At 40.6% G+C, this 19,838-nt stretch overlaps 1 protein-coding gene across 2 annotated transcripts in view; it reads right to left on the reverse strand.

The window, feature by feature from the left end:
* Positions 1–19,838, reverse strand: part of LOC115566634 (TGF-beta receptor type-2-like) — a 93,068-nt gene that overhangs the window by 38,548 nt on the left and 34,682 nt on the right. For both annotated transcript variants that reach the window (XM_030392517.1, XM_030392516.1), the window contains 4 exons: positions 8,841–9,139; positions 8,491–8,739; positions 8,211–8,324; positions 7,446–7,583 (listed from right to left, as the gene is read on the reverse strand). In XM_030392517.1, the coding sequence (XP_030248377.1) occupies positions 7,446–7,583; positions 8,211–8,324; positions 8,491–8,739; positions 8,841–9,139 (800 nt within the window). The remainder of the gene's footprint in view (positions 1–7,445; positions 7,584–8,210; positions 8,325–8,490; positions 8,740–8,840; positions 9,140–19,838) is intronic.

A 19,838-nucleotide genomic window follows, 5' to 3' on the forward strand; every position in this document is an offset into this window, starting at 1 on the left:
TTAAATAAGCTAACGGCGCTGTTACCCTGCACACTGTGGCATCCAGGAAAGATGCAGGAGCGATGTGGAGGAGACATGACTGTTTAGCTGACTGGTTGACTGGTTAGCTAGCTGCAAACTATTCTAAGAGATGCTATTCAAGACTCGAGAGCAAGCGGAAAAACCTCTGAAGCTAATGCGCTGAATGTATTTATACCGCTTCCGCAGCAGGGCTGGGATTATGCGCGGCCATGATTTCTGACCCGCCCATTAAATCCTGAACACAGAAATCGTGAAACACAGTTTGTGAGCCTAGCTCCAAAATTAAATTCTAAATGGTTGAATGGCTTTTTACATGTTTTAAGGAAATACATTTATGACCTTTTTAATGTGTTTAGAAGAAAATGGCTGAATTTGATTTACACAGACTTTAACTGTTGATGTATTAATAACTCTGGATTAAGTCTTTGGATTTTACTCAAAAAAACTCCTACCATATTTTAGAGACGGTTTAGAAGTAGGCGATAGAGATGTTAGACTATATATATATAAAAATAAAAAATTAAATATGCACTACATACACACTGTAATCACTGTTATCTGCTTCTATTTGATCAACTTACTTGCATTGAGATGATATGATCCAAATATAAAAAGCTCTGTTTTGTCCATCTTTCCATCCAGCCAGTATTCTGCCCGATGCAGTTACCACAGTGACAATCACACAAAATTGAGCAGCCAAAAAACGCAAGCAGAACTGAAGCAATTTGAAGAAATATTACGTCTCAATATTCACACCAGTTACATTGTGCTCTATTGATTCTGAAATGCAGGTCCAATGTATTAAGCATATAAATAACCTCAAAATCGACTCAAAATTAATAAAAATCGGCCCACCGGGAGTTGAAATATGGCCACTTTTGGTTTAAACTGTCATTTTGAATTTTGAAAATGTCAGAAATGGATTCAGCATCCTTAATAACCCCCAAAACCACTCCAATATTGTCCAAATCGGTCAAGCAGTTGCTGAAATATTGCCCATATAGGCGATCAATGCTAATTAATGCTAATAATGCTAATTATGCTAATTGCCCAACATATGCAAGTTAGCAACCAGCAGTTTCTTAATACTGGGGACCCACACTGTACATTTCTAACATAAAACTTTGGTGTACTCAACATTTCCGGGTTCACAATGGGGCTCTATGGGCTGGCAAATAGACTATGGACTGCTCACCTCTTTACAAATGCACCTGTAACGACTCATAATTATCAATTACAGGGCCAATAACGATTATACTTTTTCAATACTTGTCATGTATTGAAGCTTTAGTTATGTAAAAGTTCATACACATAAATAAAACTATAAAATGTTAACTTTGGGATTCATTTGAACACTTTGTCTTGTGCAGGAACTTGAAAATCACTGTGTTTTAAGCATATTTCATTGATAATGATATACTGCTGATATGAAGTTTTTTTTCTGAGGGCTCCTAGGCCAAAATTACACTATACACTAAGGAAACACCATGCAAAATTTGGTGCTTTTATCACCTCTGTAACGGTATTTTCACTATGCCACCGGACTATATGTTGTATGTCACTGTTCACGCTCAACTTCGTGCTTCACGTCATGTCACATGTGACAGTGGCGCTTCTTGGGTAGAAGGAATGAGAAAGTGGTTGAGAGAGGAAAATTACACCTCCCTTACAGATAGACAGAGTGCTGCCTTTACCTTGCAGCAAATGTGCCGCCTTTTCTATCTAAAAGGGGCTAGTAATTCCTCTCTGAACCAGTAGAAAATGCTGTGAACACCTGATTATGCATGAAAAAAAAATACTGTCATATACCACCGTGTAACTGTAGGAATTTTGAAAAATACCGTGATATACATTTTTGGTCATACCGCCCAGCACTAATTCCTACCACATGAAATTTCAAAGCATTTAATACATTTTTAATGCTGTGTTGAGTTAAAATGCCTACTGTCTTGGCAACTTTTCAGTTGAATGTATTGATATTTGTACTCCAAAACAAAAAGTCTCAGTCTTATTAGACTAAAAGTTGAATTAATGGATGAAGAGACAAAAGTTATCTTAGGAGAGACAGGTTTAGGAATTGTAGTACATTTGTTTATTACATATATTTGACCCAATTCGTCTCTAACAGAGTTGACAGAGTTTTCAGTTTCTACATCGTTTTTCAGATTAAATATTTTAAATCTTACATGTTTAAGATTACTAATACTGAACATGTTAACTTTAAAGTGTGTTCTATAAGATTACAAAAAGTTTGATGAAAAAAATCAATCCTATTTCTAGTTTTCTTCCACACTTGAAATTCTGGAATGGCCCACATATGTCCATGGGTTGCACAACAGTGCAGGTCATTGACACCTCCGCCCATCTCACGCAATTTCCGGCATATCGACGTCTCGGATTTAGATAGCAATGGAGTTGGAAAAAAGTGTACCCTCCGAGGTGGCAAATTGGCGAGAGTGTGAGAGCAGCTCATGAAAAACATTTGCCAGTGAGATCCTCCTCCAGGCACAGGCAAAGTAGAAGGAATGGTCCTACTGGTCTGCCAGACAGCGCAGTTTTGAACCTGGTGAGAAAGTTCTGTTGCTGTTGCCGACATCATAGCACAAATTGATTGCAAAGTGGCTCAGCCCCTATCAGGTTAAACAGAAAACTGGACATATGATATGTTACAGCCTTCATTGAGATATGTCAAAACCAAGGCTCAAAGAGTATGGAGGATGATATAAAGGACACCAGACACAAAGTAAACCAATAAACCAAATGTATTAGATAATTCCCAAAAGAAAACCAGGTACAAAGAAAACGGGGCTGAAGATCCTGTCCAAAAAGAGCAAACGATGAGAAGATGTAGGACCAGCTGTGCAATGGGCCGTCATTCCTCACACATAAAAAAATGCCCCCCTTGTCCAACAATTCCACCTTCAACAATTTACTCTCTGTTCATCAAGGCATTGAGGAAGGAATATGAGAAAGTGAAGCAGTACCTACCAGGACCACAGGGGGAGCCACAGTTGGATTTGGACCACATGGAGGAGGAGAAGTGGAAGGAGCTTTTTAAAATCCGGATTCAGGTCGGGGAAACTCCTGGCCACACAGAGGTCATCCACCACAACATAACCCTGAAGGATCTCAAGCCCATTTGCCAGCCTGTCTACAGGGTCCCCGAGCACCTGCTACCAGTGCTAAAGAGGGAGCTAGAGTTGCTGAGAAACTGTGGAACTTGACATGAGCCATTTTTCAGTGAGTGGAGCAGACCAAGAAAGATGGAACCCTGAGGTTTTGTTTGGATTTTAGGAAGGTGAATGCTGCCAGTAAGCTGGACCTGTATCCCATGCTGAGAATCGATGATCTGGTGGAAAGGATTGGCCCGTCGAGGTTCAACAGCACCCCTGACATGTGCAAGGGCTACTGGCAGGTCCCACTCACCCCAGTGAGTAGAGAGATCACAGTTTTGAGAACACCTTTTGGACATTTCCAGTTCACTGTTCTTCCCTTTGGCCTCAGTGGTGCCCCTGTGATGTTCCAGTGGATGATGGACAAGGTGCTGGCAGGCATGGAGTCCTGTGCAGCAGCCTACCTTGATGATGTTGTGATATTCAGCAACTCCTGGGAGGAACATCTGTGCCATCTAAAGACGGTGAACAAAATAGCAGAGGCAGGCCTGACCATCTGTCCTGAACAATGCTCCCTTGCCAAGCAAAGGTACCCAGTATTTGGGCTTTTTACTGGGGAAAGGGATCATCTGATCACAGGTGGGGAAGGTGGAGGACGTCCAGTTGGCAGAGAGGCCTACTACCAAGTCACAGGTGAAGTCCTTCATGTGCCTGGTTGGCTAGTATAAAGCCTCATGACCTCTGAGTATAAAACACATCAACTCACTTCCATCATCCAGCTTGGAGGTGGCTGAGGTGTTTGGTGATTGATGAACATGAAGCTGTGAAACCTTAATGGTTGTGTTATTTTAAGTTGTTTGGCATAACTTGGCTTATTGTCATCTTGTGCAGTAGGAGGAGTTTTTGCTTATATAAGCAGGAGGTTGGAGTGGCTTACGAAAGTCAGTGAATGCAGGTGAATGCTGAGGCTAAAAGCTGCAGTGGCCCTAAATGAACCCTCTGGAGTCAACGGACACGCTGGCACATCCATATCACACGACTGATTTAAGATGACACAGCAGCAAGCAGCAATCCATTTCAACTTGTCTAAAGTGCGGACTTCAAACTATATACCACTTTTTTTGTTGATAGGCCAAGAAAAAACAGACTTATGATAGAAAATTTATGCCATGCTTTTTCCTGAATATTGGCGTCACATTTGTTGTGCGTTTTGTGCAGGAAGAAACGGTAAAAAATGGTAAAAACAGGCTATTCTAAGGAAAGTGCAGAAAGTATGCAAATGCACCACATCAACCAATCAAAAAATTGTATGGCTTTCAGAGATCTCTGGGGTTAAAGAATAAACTGGACCAAGTCTGAGTGACAGAACAGAAGTGACTTTCAAGAACATGATATCTGATCATTTTGGCCCTGCCTTGGACAAGATACAACTCACTCTCAAAGGCTGGGAGGAACTGCAGATTTCATTATGGGGAAGAATACAAGCTATAAAAATGTCCATAGCTCCTAAACTCTCCTAAGTATTTGACTTATTGGTGTTCTAGGGACTATATTCCAGACTATAGGTAAAATGTTTAGTCAATTTATTTGGTCTGCAGGCTAAAACACAGTATGGGGGGCTGCAACTTCCTAACACAAGTCTTTACCAGGAAGCATTCACAGGAGCTCAGATAGTCTCCCTCCTCTCACGTAGGGAGGACAGACACACATGGGTAGATGTAGAGGAAGAATTGAATGCCCCATTCAGGGCAGCAGATTATTTGAGTTAGTGTCCAGTAGAAGATATCCAGAATCCTATAATATCTCACACCGGGAATACCTGGCTTCATTTACATAAAATAGTTGTTCCATTATGGAACAATCTAAAATTGAAAAAAGGAGGAAGGGTGTTCTAACAACAGAAGAAGCAACACAGCTGTCCCCTTTATCAGACAGTGATGGAGTGGCAGGGTCACAGCAGCACATGAACTTGAATAAGGACATGGGGGTTAATTTAATTTGTTAGCTAGTTGTAACATTAAAAGTAGGCCTAGTGAATACTACTGATCTTCTTTGAGATTTGAGTTGTGCTGTGTCACTGCTCACAGCTACAATATTTTATTTATCAGGTGACAGAGGAACCCTGGCCAGGTTGTAGCTCATATAGAGAAGATTCAGGGCTACAGGTAAATTTGACATGGTGCTATACTAAATGTTTTACTCCATATGTTTGACTGCTTATGTACAGTAGGTTATGCATCATACAAAGTTAATGTCAGGCTAGCATCATTTGTTGTTTCTAGGGCTGTCAAACAATTAATCTTTTTAATCGCGATTAATCGCATTTTGTCCATAGTTCACTCGCGATTAATCGCAAATTAATCGCAATTTTTGGTGCCACATTTCTTTCTGTTCTAAATGTACCTTAATGTATTTTGTTCATGTTCTTAATACTTTTAACAACATAAAGGGCAAATATGCTTGCTTTATGAAAATGTTTATTCAACACTTAAAATCATGCACTTCAAATAAAAGGCTCAAAAATATCCCCTTACCCTAAATGGAATCAAAACATGGTGATGTCAGCTTTTGGCGAGGGGCGGTGCGCTCTCTGCATCTGCCATGTGTTTGGCTTGCAAATGATATTTGAGACTCGACGTACTTCAATGGTAACTCATTTCATGTCGACAGTACGTGCAGATAACTTTTGTCCTATCGACCGAACCATCTGGCAGTGTTTTGAAAGTGAATTTGCCGTTCATAAGTCCTTTCTCCATTTCCTTTCACTTTCGCTTTTCAGTCTACCGTGTTTTTCCCGAACGCCGACCCTGCTTCTTCTTCTTCTGATTCCCTTTCTTATTCTTCTCGCACCCTCTGGATCAAGACTACAGGTGCCACTGACGGCCGTAAATCAAACAACGCTCGTTCCTTTTTTTTTAAAAATATCGAGCGTTAATCGCGCATTAAAAAAATTAACGCCGTTAAAAGGATGTTGCGTTAACGCATTAACTTTGACAGCCCTAGTTGTTTCATTAGGGTGCTGCAGCAATCTTGCCTGGTTGTAGCCTAGTTCAGGGAGAGGCCAGGTGGAGTTACAGGTGAGACCTCAACATAGGCTATAACGCTGTAATGTAATTCAAATGTACATTTGTTTTTACACAAAATATAAAATGTGTAATTATTTACTTTATAAATGTGATGTTGCCTGTCTGCATATTTTCACATGCAGTCATAGAGAGTGGTTAATTATATAATGTGGTCTATTTCTAAGGAAATTAGTCCAGCTGTTGACTGGCTATGTCCCCACGAATGTTAAAATCAAAACCACACCCTTGTCTAGGGCGAGCCCAGCAGGCACTGGGTTGTGTACTCAGTCATCCATATTCACTACATTAAAGTTGTTCAGTGAACTTTCACATCTGGCAGGTCGAATTTACAATGATCTCATTGATGGATTTAACGACACGACTGTAGGACTAAAGGCTGCATGGGAAAGGGATTTAGGGGTAATACATGAAGATGAGGAATGAAATAAACTAGTTAAGGAGATGTTAAACCCATTGATAGATGCCAGGTCTAAACTTATTCAATTTAAAATACTCAACAGACTCTATTGGATACCTGTAAGGAAGTATAGGGCAGGTATGAATTATTCAGATATCTGCTGGCGATAAGGGTTAATAACCCTAACCCTAATCTGAACAAGGGGACATTGTCCATATGTTTCTCAAGTGTCCCAGCATAGCCACCTATCAGCAGAGGATTATTTAAAAAAATATTGACAGCATAGGTATGGGTGTTGGTCTTACTACTGCTCTTTGCCTTCTGAATAGTCTATAAGGAAATGAGAGAATAGGTGGAAAAATGGCTCGACGGCTAAAGGTTGCTATCAATACAGCTAAGAGGGTGATACTTAGGCACTGGGCTGGGGAGAACAACCCTACTTACTCTGAATGGTTCACAGCCACACGCATCTTATGAGCGGCTAATATACAAAATAAATGAGAAAATGGACATCTATTCAGAAATTCGGGAGCCTTTTCAAACACAGACCATGGAAATGTAAGGTAAATCTGATGTACACAAAATTTAAATCCAAGCATACAATACACCATGTTCGACTGACGTTACGGGGAGGGAATTAAGAGGAAGGGGAGAAAATAGTTTCCTTTCAGCTTAAGTGTTTACATTCATTGCATTGCTCAAATACAAAAGAGGCAATGTGCTCCTCTTTTAACTCAGTCTCTGGATACATTTTGTTTGATAAAGAAAGAAGACTATAAAGTCACACAAAAAAGAAGGACATTAATTAAAAGATACTTTTCAACTGACCTGTCCACTGTTGGCCAGATCATCCACAGAAAGGCTGCTGTCCAGACACAGTCCCAGTCCAAAGTCACACAGGCAGCACGTCAGGTCGTTCTTCACCAGGATGTTAGAGCTTTTTAAGTCCCGGTGGACTATGGCCACCTTTCAGTATGAGCATCAAATTGACTAATTAAGTGTCCATTTAAAAATATAAAAAACATTAATGTGGACAATTAAATGGTAACTTTGTCTAACTTCACCAGACAAAATTCATTTTGTTTGCACACATGAAATACTGTATTCAAATTGGAAAATGGGAAGAGTCTTTAGTTAAGGCAAGGCATGTCAAGTCCCAAGTCAAGTCATCCTCCTGCAATCTTACCTGCAGTATCTTACTTATTTATAAAGAAAAAAGATAAGGTATTATTACCTGGATTTGAATCATAACTTTTGATATTCAGTAAAATAAATCGATTCATAAATGCTTATGTATTTCTTGATTTCCTCTAAATCAAAAACACAAAGCTAAAAAACGAAACTGCACTGAAAACAGTAAATGAAAACAAGTCATTGGAGTCATTACTTCTCACATCAAGTAAAGTCATGTCACAAGTCTTTAACATTCAAGTCCAAGTTTGGTCTTCAGTCATTTATTTTTTGTCAAGTCAAGTTCAAAGTCAAAAAAACAGTGGCTAGCGTCTACTCACGTCCAAGTCACAAAAAACTATTAAAAAGTATACATCTCTCCTGTTTGTCAACTGTCACATGAACATATTCACACAGTCTGACCTTGGGACGACCACAGGGGAGACGGTCACTGTGGAGGTGGGCGACTCCTTGGGCCAGAGAGCTTCCCAGCACCTGCAGCTCCTGCCAGCTGATCACATTATGCATCAGGTGCTCCTGGGGGGCAGAGGAATGATGGAATCGGTAGTATTGTGAAAAGGAGGGATGATAACAGAAAACACTGAAATGTGAATAATAGAAAAGACAGTGCGGAAAGCGCAATTACCATTATGGCATTATACTGTCCCTTTCATGTCGGGTTATCTGACAGTGGTGGTCTCACCTGTAGGTTTCCTCTAGAGTGGAAGGCAGTGATTATCCAGTACTGTTTCTCCACCTTCCTATCCTCAGCTGTCAGGAAGTGGAGGATGTTCTCATGTCTGAGATCTGTGTTGGAGAAGATGTCCTTCTCGTTCTTCCAGGACGCATACTCTTCGTAGGGGAAGATCTTAACAGCCACTGTTTCAAACTGATCTGAGGTTGTTTGCTTCAGCTTAGCCTTGTATACCTGGGCAAAACGACCCTTTCCCACCTGGGACAGGATTAAAAGTTATTATTCTAGTTAGAATTTTGGTTACGATGGCGCCACAAAACAACTTAATTGTTAAACCTAATCAATTCAGGTGCGTATACCAGCAGATCCAGCTCTATAGGCAGCGGCTCAGTGTTGTGGTTCAGGCTGTTGGCATGCGTCGAGCTGCTGTCTGACCTGTCATCATCCATCATGATGGCACAGGCGTCGCTGCAGTCCAGCCCACCGGCTTTTGGCTTACGCTTCTTGTTGCTGCTCTCCCATTCTTGGTTGAGTATACGCTGGCGATAGGCTCTGTACCAGTAGAACATTCCCACAATCACAATCCCCATCACTAGCAGGGGCAGCAGGCTAACCAGGATGACAGACACCAACTGGTCGTCAGGAGTGGGATCCACAACTGGAAAAGAAGACAGAAGATGAAAAAAAATGATGGACAGTATATGGATTGTGTAAGAGGCTAAGTGATGCACAACACTGAAAAGACAGTAAATGACTGAAGATATTTCTAAACTAGATCAACACATACAGTATGCACAAACAGTGATGTAGTGGAGGGTAAACCCAACAGCATGTATTTAGCTACTACCAGAGCATAAAATTCCCAGATCAAAGAGCTGAACTGCTTGTGGATTGTTGGTGACATGAAGACTGACTTTGAACTGTATCATAAAAGTCAATTATGAAGAGGTTTATAATATAGCGTGGGCTGACTGCAGTGAACACAAACATGATTCATGAAAATGTGCTGTCATGTTGGTTAACAGTGTTTTCCCTGCCTATCTGAAGATCAGGTTGACTGTCAGAGCATGTTTTTAAAATCACCAACATCAGTTCAAAGCACTGTTGAACAGGAGTAGCAATCATTTTGGACTGATAGAGGATGTCAATCAAAAAGAACTTGTCTTGTTATTGGAAGGTCGCTGGTTCCATTCCCCTGGACTGCATGTCGAAGTGTCCTTGGGCAAGATACTGAACCCCAAACTGCTCCTTATGTGCTGGTCGGCACCTTCAGAGTATGAATGAATGTATGAATTACTGTAAGTCACTTTGGACAAAAGCATCTGATACATTTAGAATGGGCCACATTCTAAATGTATCAGATGCCGTTGTTGGTTGATTCATTTTACGCAACTACTAGGAAGAAAGCTGCAGGTTCTTACAGTATTTTTAGGCTCCGTTCATATAGCATGTGGCTATTGATTTATATTTATATTTAGAATCCTTTAACTATCCTTTAAATAGAGCTAATTAAGTTTGCTTGAATATTATAGCACATACTCATAGTGCAGCAACTTTGTAAGAATATAACAGTAGAATGAATGGAGTGCATGTTTACAGAACAGCCAAAACAAACACGTAAATCAATAATTGACCATCTTCCATGATGCCATAAGAAACCACAATCTGATTTCATGCTACAAATAGTGAGAAAGATTTGAGCCCAGTTGCCTGGATGAAATGTTGGCAGTTTATGTTTCTGTAAATCACAGATACATACCTTTGCAGTGGCGCTGCCAGGATTCAATTTCAAAGTACGCACAGAAACGGCAAATACAACAAATGTAAAAGATACTTTTTTAAGACAAAATCTAATGTTTTCAGTATCAGTGAAATAACAGATTGCAGCGCCCACATGATCTGTGAGACTGTGGTTATTCTGACACGAGTTAAATGGCTGCTGTGTGGAAAACCACGCTGTGGTCTATAATCATGATGCAGACGAGTGAGTTTGGAGCTGACCAGAGGAGAGAAAAAAGAGAACGATGTGATATGACGTCATATGATATGACGACGTCTCCCCCGCTGAGGAGGAACTATGAAGAACTCAGTTGTGATGGAAAAGCACCTAAACTGAGTCAAGTAGAGATTTTTTAGGACATGTATGGTGCTCACTAGCCTATGCTCTTCCTAGATATGAATGCATCTCTGTGCAGAGAGGGATATAGGCTATGAAAAAGTGATCCCAAGTCCCCGCTTTCCCGCTAAGCAGAGGGAGAGAGAAATTACACAGAATACAAATTGCTTTAATTTATTTTTTTATTTTTTTCATGGTGCCTCAATTCCTGTGAAGCCCTTTTGTGTGTGATTGGGCAATTTGAAATGGCAGATCCCACCACAAATAATACTAATTTACAATTCAAAGTGCCTGGATTCCCTTTTTGCTGTGTTTTATCAAGCATCTTTCAAAATGTCTTTGAATATTCAACATCCAAGATTCAAAGGTGTTATTTGTCTCATACAGGATGCACAGTGAAATGTTTTTGTGACATGTACTGTACTTCTGTGCTCAATTTAAGTAAAAATAAAATATAATGCAGTGTAAGTAAAATAAAATACAATAGGATATAATAAATATAATAAATACAATAAATATGGTTTCTGTTCAGAGTGCAGAGTTCAGGGCTCTGATTGCCGCAGGGAAAAAACTGTTCGTCATCTTCTCTGTGCGTGTTTTATGACAGCGCAGGCGTCTGCCTGACCTGAGGGTCACAAACAGTTTGTTGCAGGGGTGATGGGGATCCTTGATAATCCTTCTAGCCCTGTCGGTACAGCGTGTGGTGTATAAGTCATGCAGAGGGGGAAGTTTGGTACCCATGGTCCGCTCAGCAGTCCTCACCACCCTCTGCAGGGCTCGTCAGTCCCCACAGGAGCTGTAACCGTACCAGACAGATATGGCTCCAGTCAGTATACTCTGTACAGCAGAGTAGAAGGAAATCAGGATCCATTGGGAGACCTTGAATCTTCTGAGTTGTCTGAGGTTATAAAGGCGCTTTCTTGCCTTTTTCACCACAGTGTCCATGTGTACAGTCCATGATAAATCCTCGGAAATGTGCACTCCGAGGTATTTAAAACTGCTCACCCTCTCTTTTAATATTGCCGCCTTCTTGTTTAGGAACAGCCCACTATTCCCATATAAGTAAAGAAGGTAGTATTGTAATGCAGCAGTAGCAAGATGCACTCCCACTGCTCACACAGTAAAAGTCCAACACACGCCAGCCCACCACAGGGAGGTCATTCATCATTCTTGAGGTCTGTGCTATGAAAACTACATGCTGTTCCCTGCTTCATGGAGTACTTTAAATCATGTTCTTTCCATCTTAACAATGAGTTAAAAAATGTTTTTATGGGTCTGTATTTTCAAGTTTGTCACTATGGAAAGTGTACTGTCTGTGTACTCATTCAGTGGGCCTGCAGTGGACAGTGCCAACAGTGGAAGCAGCTTTACAGGCTTTGAGGGCTAAAGCAATAACTACCTCTGATTCTGACTGCCTGCATGGACAGAGTGACAGCCAACCCTCTGAGCCCTAGTGGCTGTGATGGAATGAGAGGAACACAAACTACTTTTTCATACATTAAGTCTGCTTCAAATCAGAATTTTTTATGGGTCTTCTGACAATGTGACTGCTGCCTCAAAAATAAACATTTATTTGCATATATACAAAACATGTTATTAATATGTTCCTAATTTAAGATGACGGGTAAACTCCATTCAGAAAGATGGGATTGTCAGTGGCTGTGTTGGGTTGCCTGTGTTCATGGTCCCTCTAGCGGCAAGAGGGCAAAATCCATGTGCAGAGATGTGAATCCGAGAGAACGGATTTACAAAACTGTCCACACAGATTGCGGATCTATTCCCACAGTTTACAAATCTGTTTGTACGGTTTACAAATCAGTTCCCTAGGATTTTCATAGGGTTTTTCTACCATGTGGCCCTAGAGGGGGCTCTATAGCATGCGTTGGGCCAGAGGGGGAGCCCCTCTAGTGAAAATAAACCTTTTTGGAGTGCTGTGCCACCAGACTACAGGGCAGCTTCTTTCCTCAGGCTGTGAGACACTTCAAGTAATCCTCTGCTCTCTCACCCTAAACAAGTCTCAAATTCAGGATCCATTATCAAAATGACACAATGAATAATATAGTTTACCACACTTTTTTTTCCCACACATGCCATATACCAATTGCTGTAAGTGATCTGCTACCCTGCACTCATGTACTTAGCACCGTCCTTTCAACCATAATATAGCCAGTTATATGGTTTCTTCTTTGCTTCCATTTTTGCCTCTCCTGCATCAGTGGTAGGTATTCCCATACCCATTGTTTCCAGAACAGATTAGCGATGTACTGAGTTTGTCTCCACCATCTTTTTATGTTCAGGTCACGTGGCTCAAACAACGTGACCTGTTGGAAGACATAGTTTTCCTTTGATCAGGTGAACTTTTCACATTTACAGCATTCACTGTGACCTCCTTCTCCTATAGAGGCCTCAACCAGAGGTAGAACAGCCAGTCTGCCCCTGGTTTCTTTAAAAAATGTTGGACCCTCAATCCAAGAATTTTTCTGAATGAAGTATTTCACCTGCATTCCTCAGAAAGTTCTGGTGGCTTCTTTAATAATTGAGACCCTAGTTGCCTCAAAGGTATGGAAACAGTTATCCTCATTCTTTATGTACTTAAGCACATATGTGATATCAGTCCAAAAAGTCTTCAGCATCAGGTCAACAAAAACAGCCAGTGCAGCAACTGTTAGTTGAAATGAATGGTAACAGTCTTTAAAGGTGTAACTCTGGCCTTACCCCCTAAGATTTCAACATGTGAAATATTTCTGTTAATCTGCAGCCTACAGGAAGTCACAGTTCAGGATACTGCTTCTCTAGCATCCAAGAAGGGAAGGAGTTGTGCAGCTCCAAAAGTCCTTTGGCTTAATGCACAGCAAATCTATCTCCTCCACAGTGTTGGGCACGTTACTTAAAAAAAGTAATTAGTTATAGTTACTAGTTACTTCTTCCAAAAAGTAACTGAGTTAGTAACGGAATTACTCCACTATAAAAGTAACTAGTTACCAGCAGGGCAGTTGCTAGGAATTCTGGGCCCCCTGAAAGAATATTGGTGTGGGCCCCTCTACCCCATTCATTGCCACCTTCAATTTTCTTGTTTTTCAGTATTCTTGACGGTGCCTGGTGTAATACACCCAATTTGTTTCCTTTTTAACGATTAACGACTTAACAAGTCAAAGTATGATTATGTAGATGATGTATTATTAGTTGTCTTATTCTCATTTCACTGATTTGCAACACGTTATTACACCTCTGATTGCAAATACATTTTCAATTAAACACTCAACAAATAGGTAGTGGGTCACTAATAAACCAAAACAGCCAACCAGTGTGTACATCCCTCACTCACCATCAAAGGCATCATTGGACTGCTGGGCTGAGCATCTGCTGTGGGGTCAAACTCAGATGAAGCAGCCACTGCTGATTCTGGAGCAGCAGGGCATAAAGGTTTATTGTTCCATTATATATATTGTAAACATTAGATGTTATGTTTAATGGAAAAAATGATGCAGAACTAACCTATTCTTGGACAAAATCCAAATGGGCTTCTTAGTACCATAGCTCTAGGTGGACAGCTTCACTTTACCAGGCAAAAAATATTCTTAAACCATTCAAAAGTCAGTGTAAACTGTCCAGAATTCTAAATAGTCTCTTTTACTTTGTTGTTGTCAGCTATTATGGTGTCTTTTATTTTATACTGCTGTGAAAACAAACAAATCTTTGAACATTTAACTTTTTTGTATTTAGGCTATTCAAATGTCCCACTAATAACACATTTTACAAGACCACATTGAACACATCATGATAACGTAACTGACCTTCGTCAGATGCTCATAATTACTGAGTAGAACTTGAATGCGTCATAATACAATTCAATGCAGCCTCAGAATGGGCGCATATTGGAGCACTGTCCAGTCACTGTAGTAGCCCGTAAATTAGTCACGCTCAGTTATAGCTACTCTAGGAACCGTTGCTCTACAATGAACTGGCGACTTGTCCAGAGTGTAGCGCGGCCAGATGACAGCTAACGTAGGCTCCAGCCTGCGCCCCGTCAAAGGTAATGTTACAGACATTAAATTAATGAACAAGTAGGCTAATTGTTTCAGCCACCCTCGGTAGTTTTACTCTCACCATTCTTAGAAAATAAGTTGTTGATGTCCTGGGCCCCTGCTCTGCTGCTCCTACTCCTCGCCTCCTTCTCAACTCTCTTCTGGTGTCCGGACTTGTGCTTTTTGGTGGGCATCCTAACCCTGCTGGAGTTCGCTCGCGCTCACTTAATTCCGATGAGGAAGAACCATGGGAAGAACGAACCGCGGTGTGGACCAAACCATTTTTTAAGAAGGGGCTAAGGGGGTTATTGAAATGATTAAAATTAGAATATTGTATGACTTGTGGCTTTGTTTTAATTCGGATTCATTCGTATGAATATATATTAGTTCAGTGTATGCATAACCATTTTGTCATAGAGGCTACTGGGGGCTGTGTGTGGGCCCTATAGCGGGCTGTGGGCCCTTAGAATTGTCATCACCTTTCCCCCCTATACGACGGCGCTGGTTACCAGGAAAAGTAACTATTGCGTTGCTTTTAATTATTCCCCCTTTTGAGCTCGGCATTCATTTTAGCTACTTGGCATCCATGTATTTAGAAAATGTCTTCCTGCATGGCGGACCGGCTCCTGTTCTCCCTGATATTTTTGCCAGTGAGTGCTCTGAAGGAGTCTGAGTCAGCAGTTGATAACAGGAGCATGCTCTCAACAACATACCTGCCTATCATTGCATTCACTTCAGTCTGTGTCAAGTTTTTGTGAAGCTGGAGCAGAAACATCCAGCTGTAGCTGCTCGGACAGCCCCGCGTCCTTCTTTGTTAGCACAGCTCACGTTAGCCACACCTGGCCTGCTGTCATCATCAACAGTGTCAACAACGGTGTTTTTGGCCACTAGTTTTGTAGAAGTGTGTGCCACTGAGAGATGATTCATTAGATCAGAGTTGCTTACAACAGACGTAGACAAAAGAGAATAAAGTAGTGTCTGTACTTCCACTTTGAAAACGTTGACTTTCCCTTTGGACTTGCCAATGCTGCAGCTCACCTCTGCTAGTTAGTGTGTGTGTGTGTGGTTTGTGTGTAAAGTGAACACTTCCTCTGATTGGCTTACGAACTCTCACTCTACCTTAGAGAGCCAATCACCATCACTTATGTGGTTGTCCCACCCCTCCCTCCTCCCTCGCTAAGCTAAAAAAATAAAGTAAAACAGCTCTGCAGCTCCGGCTGACTCTGGCTGAGAGCCGAGTCAAATGACAACAGCTTCAATGATCAGCTTCAGTTTGTAACGCGCCACATTTAATAGTTGGTAACGGCGTTGTAATGGTGGAAATAGTAATTAGTTAGATTACCTGTTACTGAAAAAAGTAACGCCGTTAGTAACTCAGTTTATTGTAACACAGTTATTCCCAACACTGCTCCTCCAACCACAATGATGTTACGCTACTGCCTTTTCCTCTTCAGCTGTTGCTCTGGGTCTTCCAATAGTGGAGCAGATTAATGGCATATATCAAGAGAATCGTTCACTTTGGTATACAAGCATGACATTTGGTACAGATACTCTCTAAGGGTCACTTTTTGGGAAAAAGGCGTTGGCCACCCAAAAATTCAACATGGCGGCCATTTTTTCAAGATTGCCGCTATTTCTGTCAAATGCTCATTATGTCAATCGTTCCAACAGTGATGTAGGCATAACATTTTGTGAAAATAATCTCTTAAGAATGTTTTTTTGGAAAACGGTGCTTGTCACTCAAAAATTCAAGATGGCAACCATTTTTCAAGATGGCCGCCATTTCTCTTGAATCCTTACATCAATTTTTCTAATGGTGATGCTATCATCAAATTTGGTACAAATATACTTCAAGGAACATTCTCATGGAAAAAGGTGTGTTTAATGTGTAAAGGAAGGTTTTGTTTAATAGAGATGAAGTCAATACACAACCAGGGCACACTGGTGACTTCACTGCTGTGGAACTCAGCATGGGGTTCAGTGTCAGCTGATCTAGTTTTACTTTCACTGTAGTTTCTGACTAGTAGTAATAGTATAGCTAAGTTTAGTGTCCCAAATGCTGTCTAACAGCCCCTCATCAATTAGCTAGTAATAGATGTAGTTAGATAGCTGCACCTGAATTGACAGGTTGTGCCAGCGCGGGAGAGCCGAGCCAAGGGTAAGCGGGGCAATACATGACTTGTTCATGTATGCTTACCTGGAAGGTGTACAGATCACACGGGACTTAAATGGCATTGGATGAATGATCGGGCTAGGTGTAGGTGACCCGAACCTAGTTGTATCCCATACCTGAATGTCTAATATGTCTATGATTGAGGTGGTAAAACGATAACCCCTCTGCCTTACTCAGACAACAAACCCCCAAAATGGCTGATTGTGTGGCCTCTCTCATCTTCAGCAAACTAAGTCAATACCCTCCTGTTCTGACTCATAGTGACCTGGAGATCCTTGAGAAGTTTGTGGTCCTGCTGTATGATCGATCAAGCACAGCTGTTAGTGTAGATGAGGCTAGACTTGACATGTTTGCCCGAAAGCAGAGGTCATATGAAGCCATTCCTCCAACAAGAGCAGCTCTGCTTCAACACACTAAACGTGCTGTATATCAGGCAGGCTGCATATGGGGTCAAGCTACCCAGTGTCAGCCGGAAGCAAAGAGTCCTGCTGACTGGGGATGGAAAAAGCTTGGTGAACAATGGGTGGGGGGTCTTCTGGACAGCAAATGCACCATTTGCACAAAGTTGTGAACAACTAGCCAAGTGTGGCTGCAAATCAGAATGCCATGGAAGATGCAAATGTTTTAGATTGGGTTTCACTTGCACAGAACTGTGCAATTGCAAATGTGAATAAAAAATTACGTAGCCTTGCGGAGGGCCAAGAGCCAATTTCCTGATTCTGGACCGTGATGTATATGTACACCTTCCTAGGTATGTTGCCCCCAGTACCACACTTGCTGACTGTCAAGCAGGGAGGCATTGGCTACCATTTTTAACAGTCTTTATTATGACTTGGCAGGGCACAGCCTCTCAATTTCAGGTGGACACTCTAACCACAAGGCCTTTGAGCTGGTAAAAATGTGAATAGAACTTCTGTTTTTTTTTCCAATCCTTCCTTTTAACTCAGTCCCAATGGAGTACACTATTAGAGCAACACCCACCTTGAATAATGAATCCTGAATTTTTGTAATTGCCTTTTTCTAAAAATTGAATTTTTACTGGTCACTTCCTTTTTCTAACAGTGGCCCTTCCTCTCTGTGGACTGCACCTTGCCGTGGTGGAGAGGCTTGTGTACTCCAATGAACTGAGAGCTATGCCGGCGGGGATTTTATATCCCTGGCAAGTTTAACTAAGCTGGCCAGGTCAAAGGAGAGGAGGCAGACAAAGCAGACATTATGACTATTTGACAGAAATGGTGGCAATCTTGAAAATGGTCGCCATCCTGAATCTTTGAGTGGCATATACCTTTTTCCAAAACAGTGTTCCTTAAAGAGCATTTCTGCCTAATTTTATGCTTGCATCACCATTTGAACAATTGAAATAATTAATATTCGACAGGAATGGTGGCCATCTTTAAAAATGGAGGCCATCTTGAATTTTTGAGGGACAAGCATCTTTTTCCATTAACATGTCCTTTAGAGAGTATTTGTATCAAATTTTATGCTTGGATCACTGTTTGAATAATTGATATAATAAGCACTGAATAGCTTGAAGAGTATTTCTGCCTAATTTTATGCTTGCATCACCATTTGAACAATTGAAATAATTAATATTCGACAGGAACGGTGGCCATCTTGAAAAATGGCCGCCATATTAAATTTTTGAGTGGCCAACGCCTTTTTCCAAAATAGAGGCCCTCAGAGAGTATCTGTGCCAAATGTCATGCTTGTATACCAAAGTGAATAATTTTCTTACTAGTCTGCTGCACTACAAGGCATGCTTTTCCTATAAAGCTGCCACATGAGCAAGTAGCAGCTCTGTTAGCCTCTGCGTTTATTCAAGCAGAGGATGGGGTACTGGATTTTCCACTACATTAACTATTTTTATTTGACTGCTGCTGGGCACACTAGAAACACTGTGGTCTGGGTTAATACCATCATCGCCATAAGTCATTCTGTCCAGATATTTACCATTTTTCACATCAGATACCTTGATTCTCTTGCTGCTGGAAGAGCCCCCCTTCAAAACCTAACTTAAACTGCCAGGAGACTTGGATATATTCGTAGAGATCACACCGCTCACTGACTATGAAAAAATGCCAAAATGTTGGGCAGTCCCTGGTCTGTGGGCAGGGCGGGCCCATCAACGATGACCAATCATCTGATGAACAGCCTATTTCAGTTTAATTGTTGTTTTCAATGAATTGCTTACTCAAATTTTTTTTTGTGTCATCTTTTTGCATTTTGAAACTCTACTTAGAACCTTTTTAAGATCCAACAGTGCAAAATGTAAAATCTTGCAATTTTTCAACTGGTCTTAAAATTTTGATCAGGAGTGTATATATATATATATATATATATATATATATATATATATATATATATATATATACATATATATATATATATATATATATATATATATATATATATATATATATGTATATATATATATATATATATATATATATATACATAATAAAAGAGCAAGTTAAAATGTTCTGGTTCATGCAATAGAATAAATATATAATTTCAGGGGCTGTCCTTGTGGAGGATTAAGGGCTGAAACAATAATTATTTTCTTTGAGTGTGCATGCAAATTTAACCACAGCAACTTGTAATCCAAAATAAGTAATCCAAATCTAACACATCCATTACTGCAGTAGCACTTTGTGCATTTCCCAGGAGAGATCAGGAAAGAACACAACTCTCCTTCTTTACAGAAACTGATTAGTATTGTTAGTTTAATCACTTGGGTGTTTGGAAGTCAATTTCCTCCCTCAGTTTCTTCTTAAATTAAAATTGGTTTGTTCAAACATAATTTATGCTTATTCCTATTCTAACCAGCTTGTAGTCATATTTTGTGTCTCAGATGATGCACATTTGCTTTGTGTTGATATGGAGGCCTGGGCTGAAAAGAAAAAAGTGAAGACCAGTGTTAACACTTCAGCTACACAATGGTGAATTATGTGATAATAGCTGCCTGTGATGTCCATTGATTGAATCATCCTATTAAAAGAAAAGTCAGGTAAAGAAACTGAAATACTCTTTAACTTTGTTGCAG

The sequence above is a fragment of the Sparus aurata genome, chromosome 17 (genome assembly GCF_900880675.1).
Source record: "Sparus aurata chromosome 17, fSpaAur1.1, whole genome shotgun sequence".
In the NCBI taxonomy this organism is placed as follows: Eukaryota; Metazoa; Chordata; class Actinopteri; order Spariformes; family Sparidae; genus Sparus; species Sparus aurata.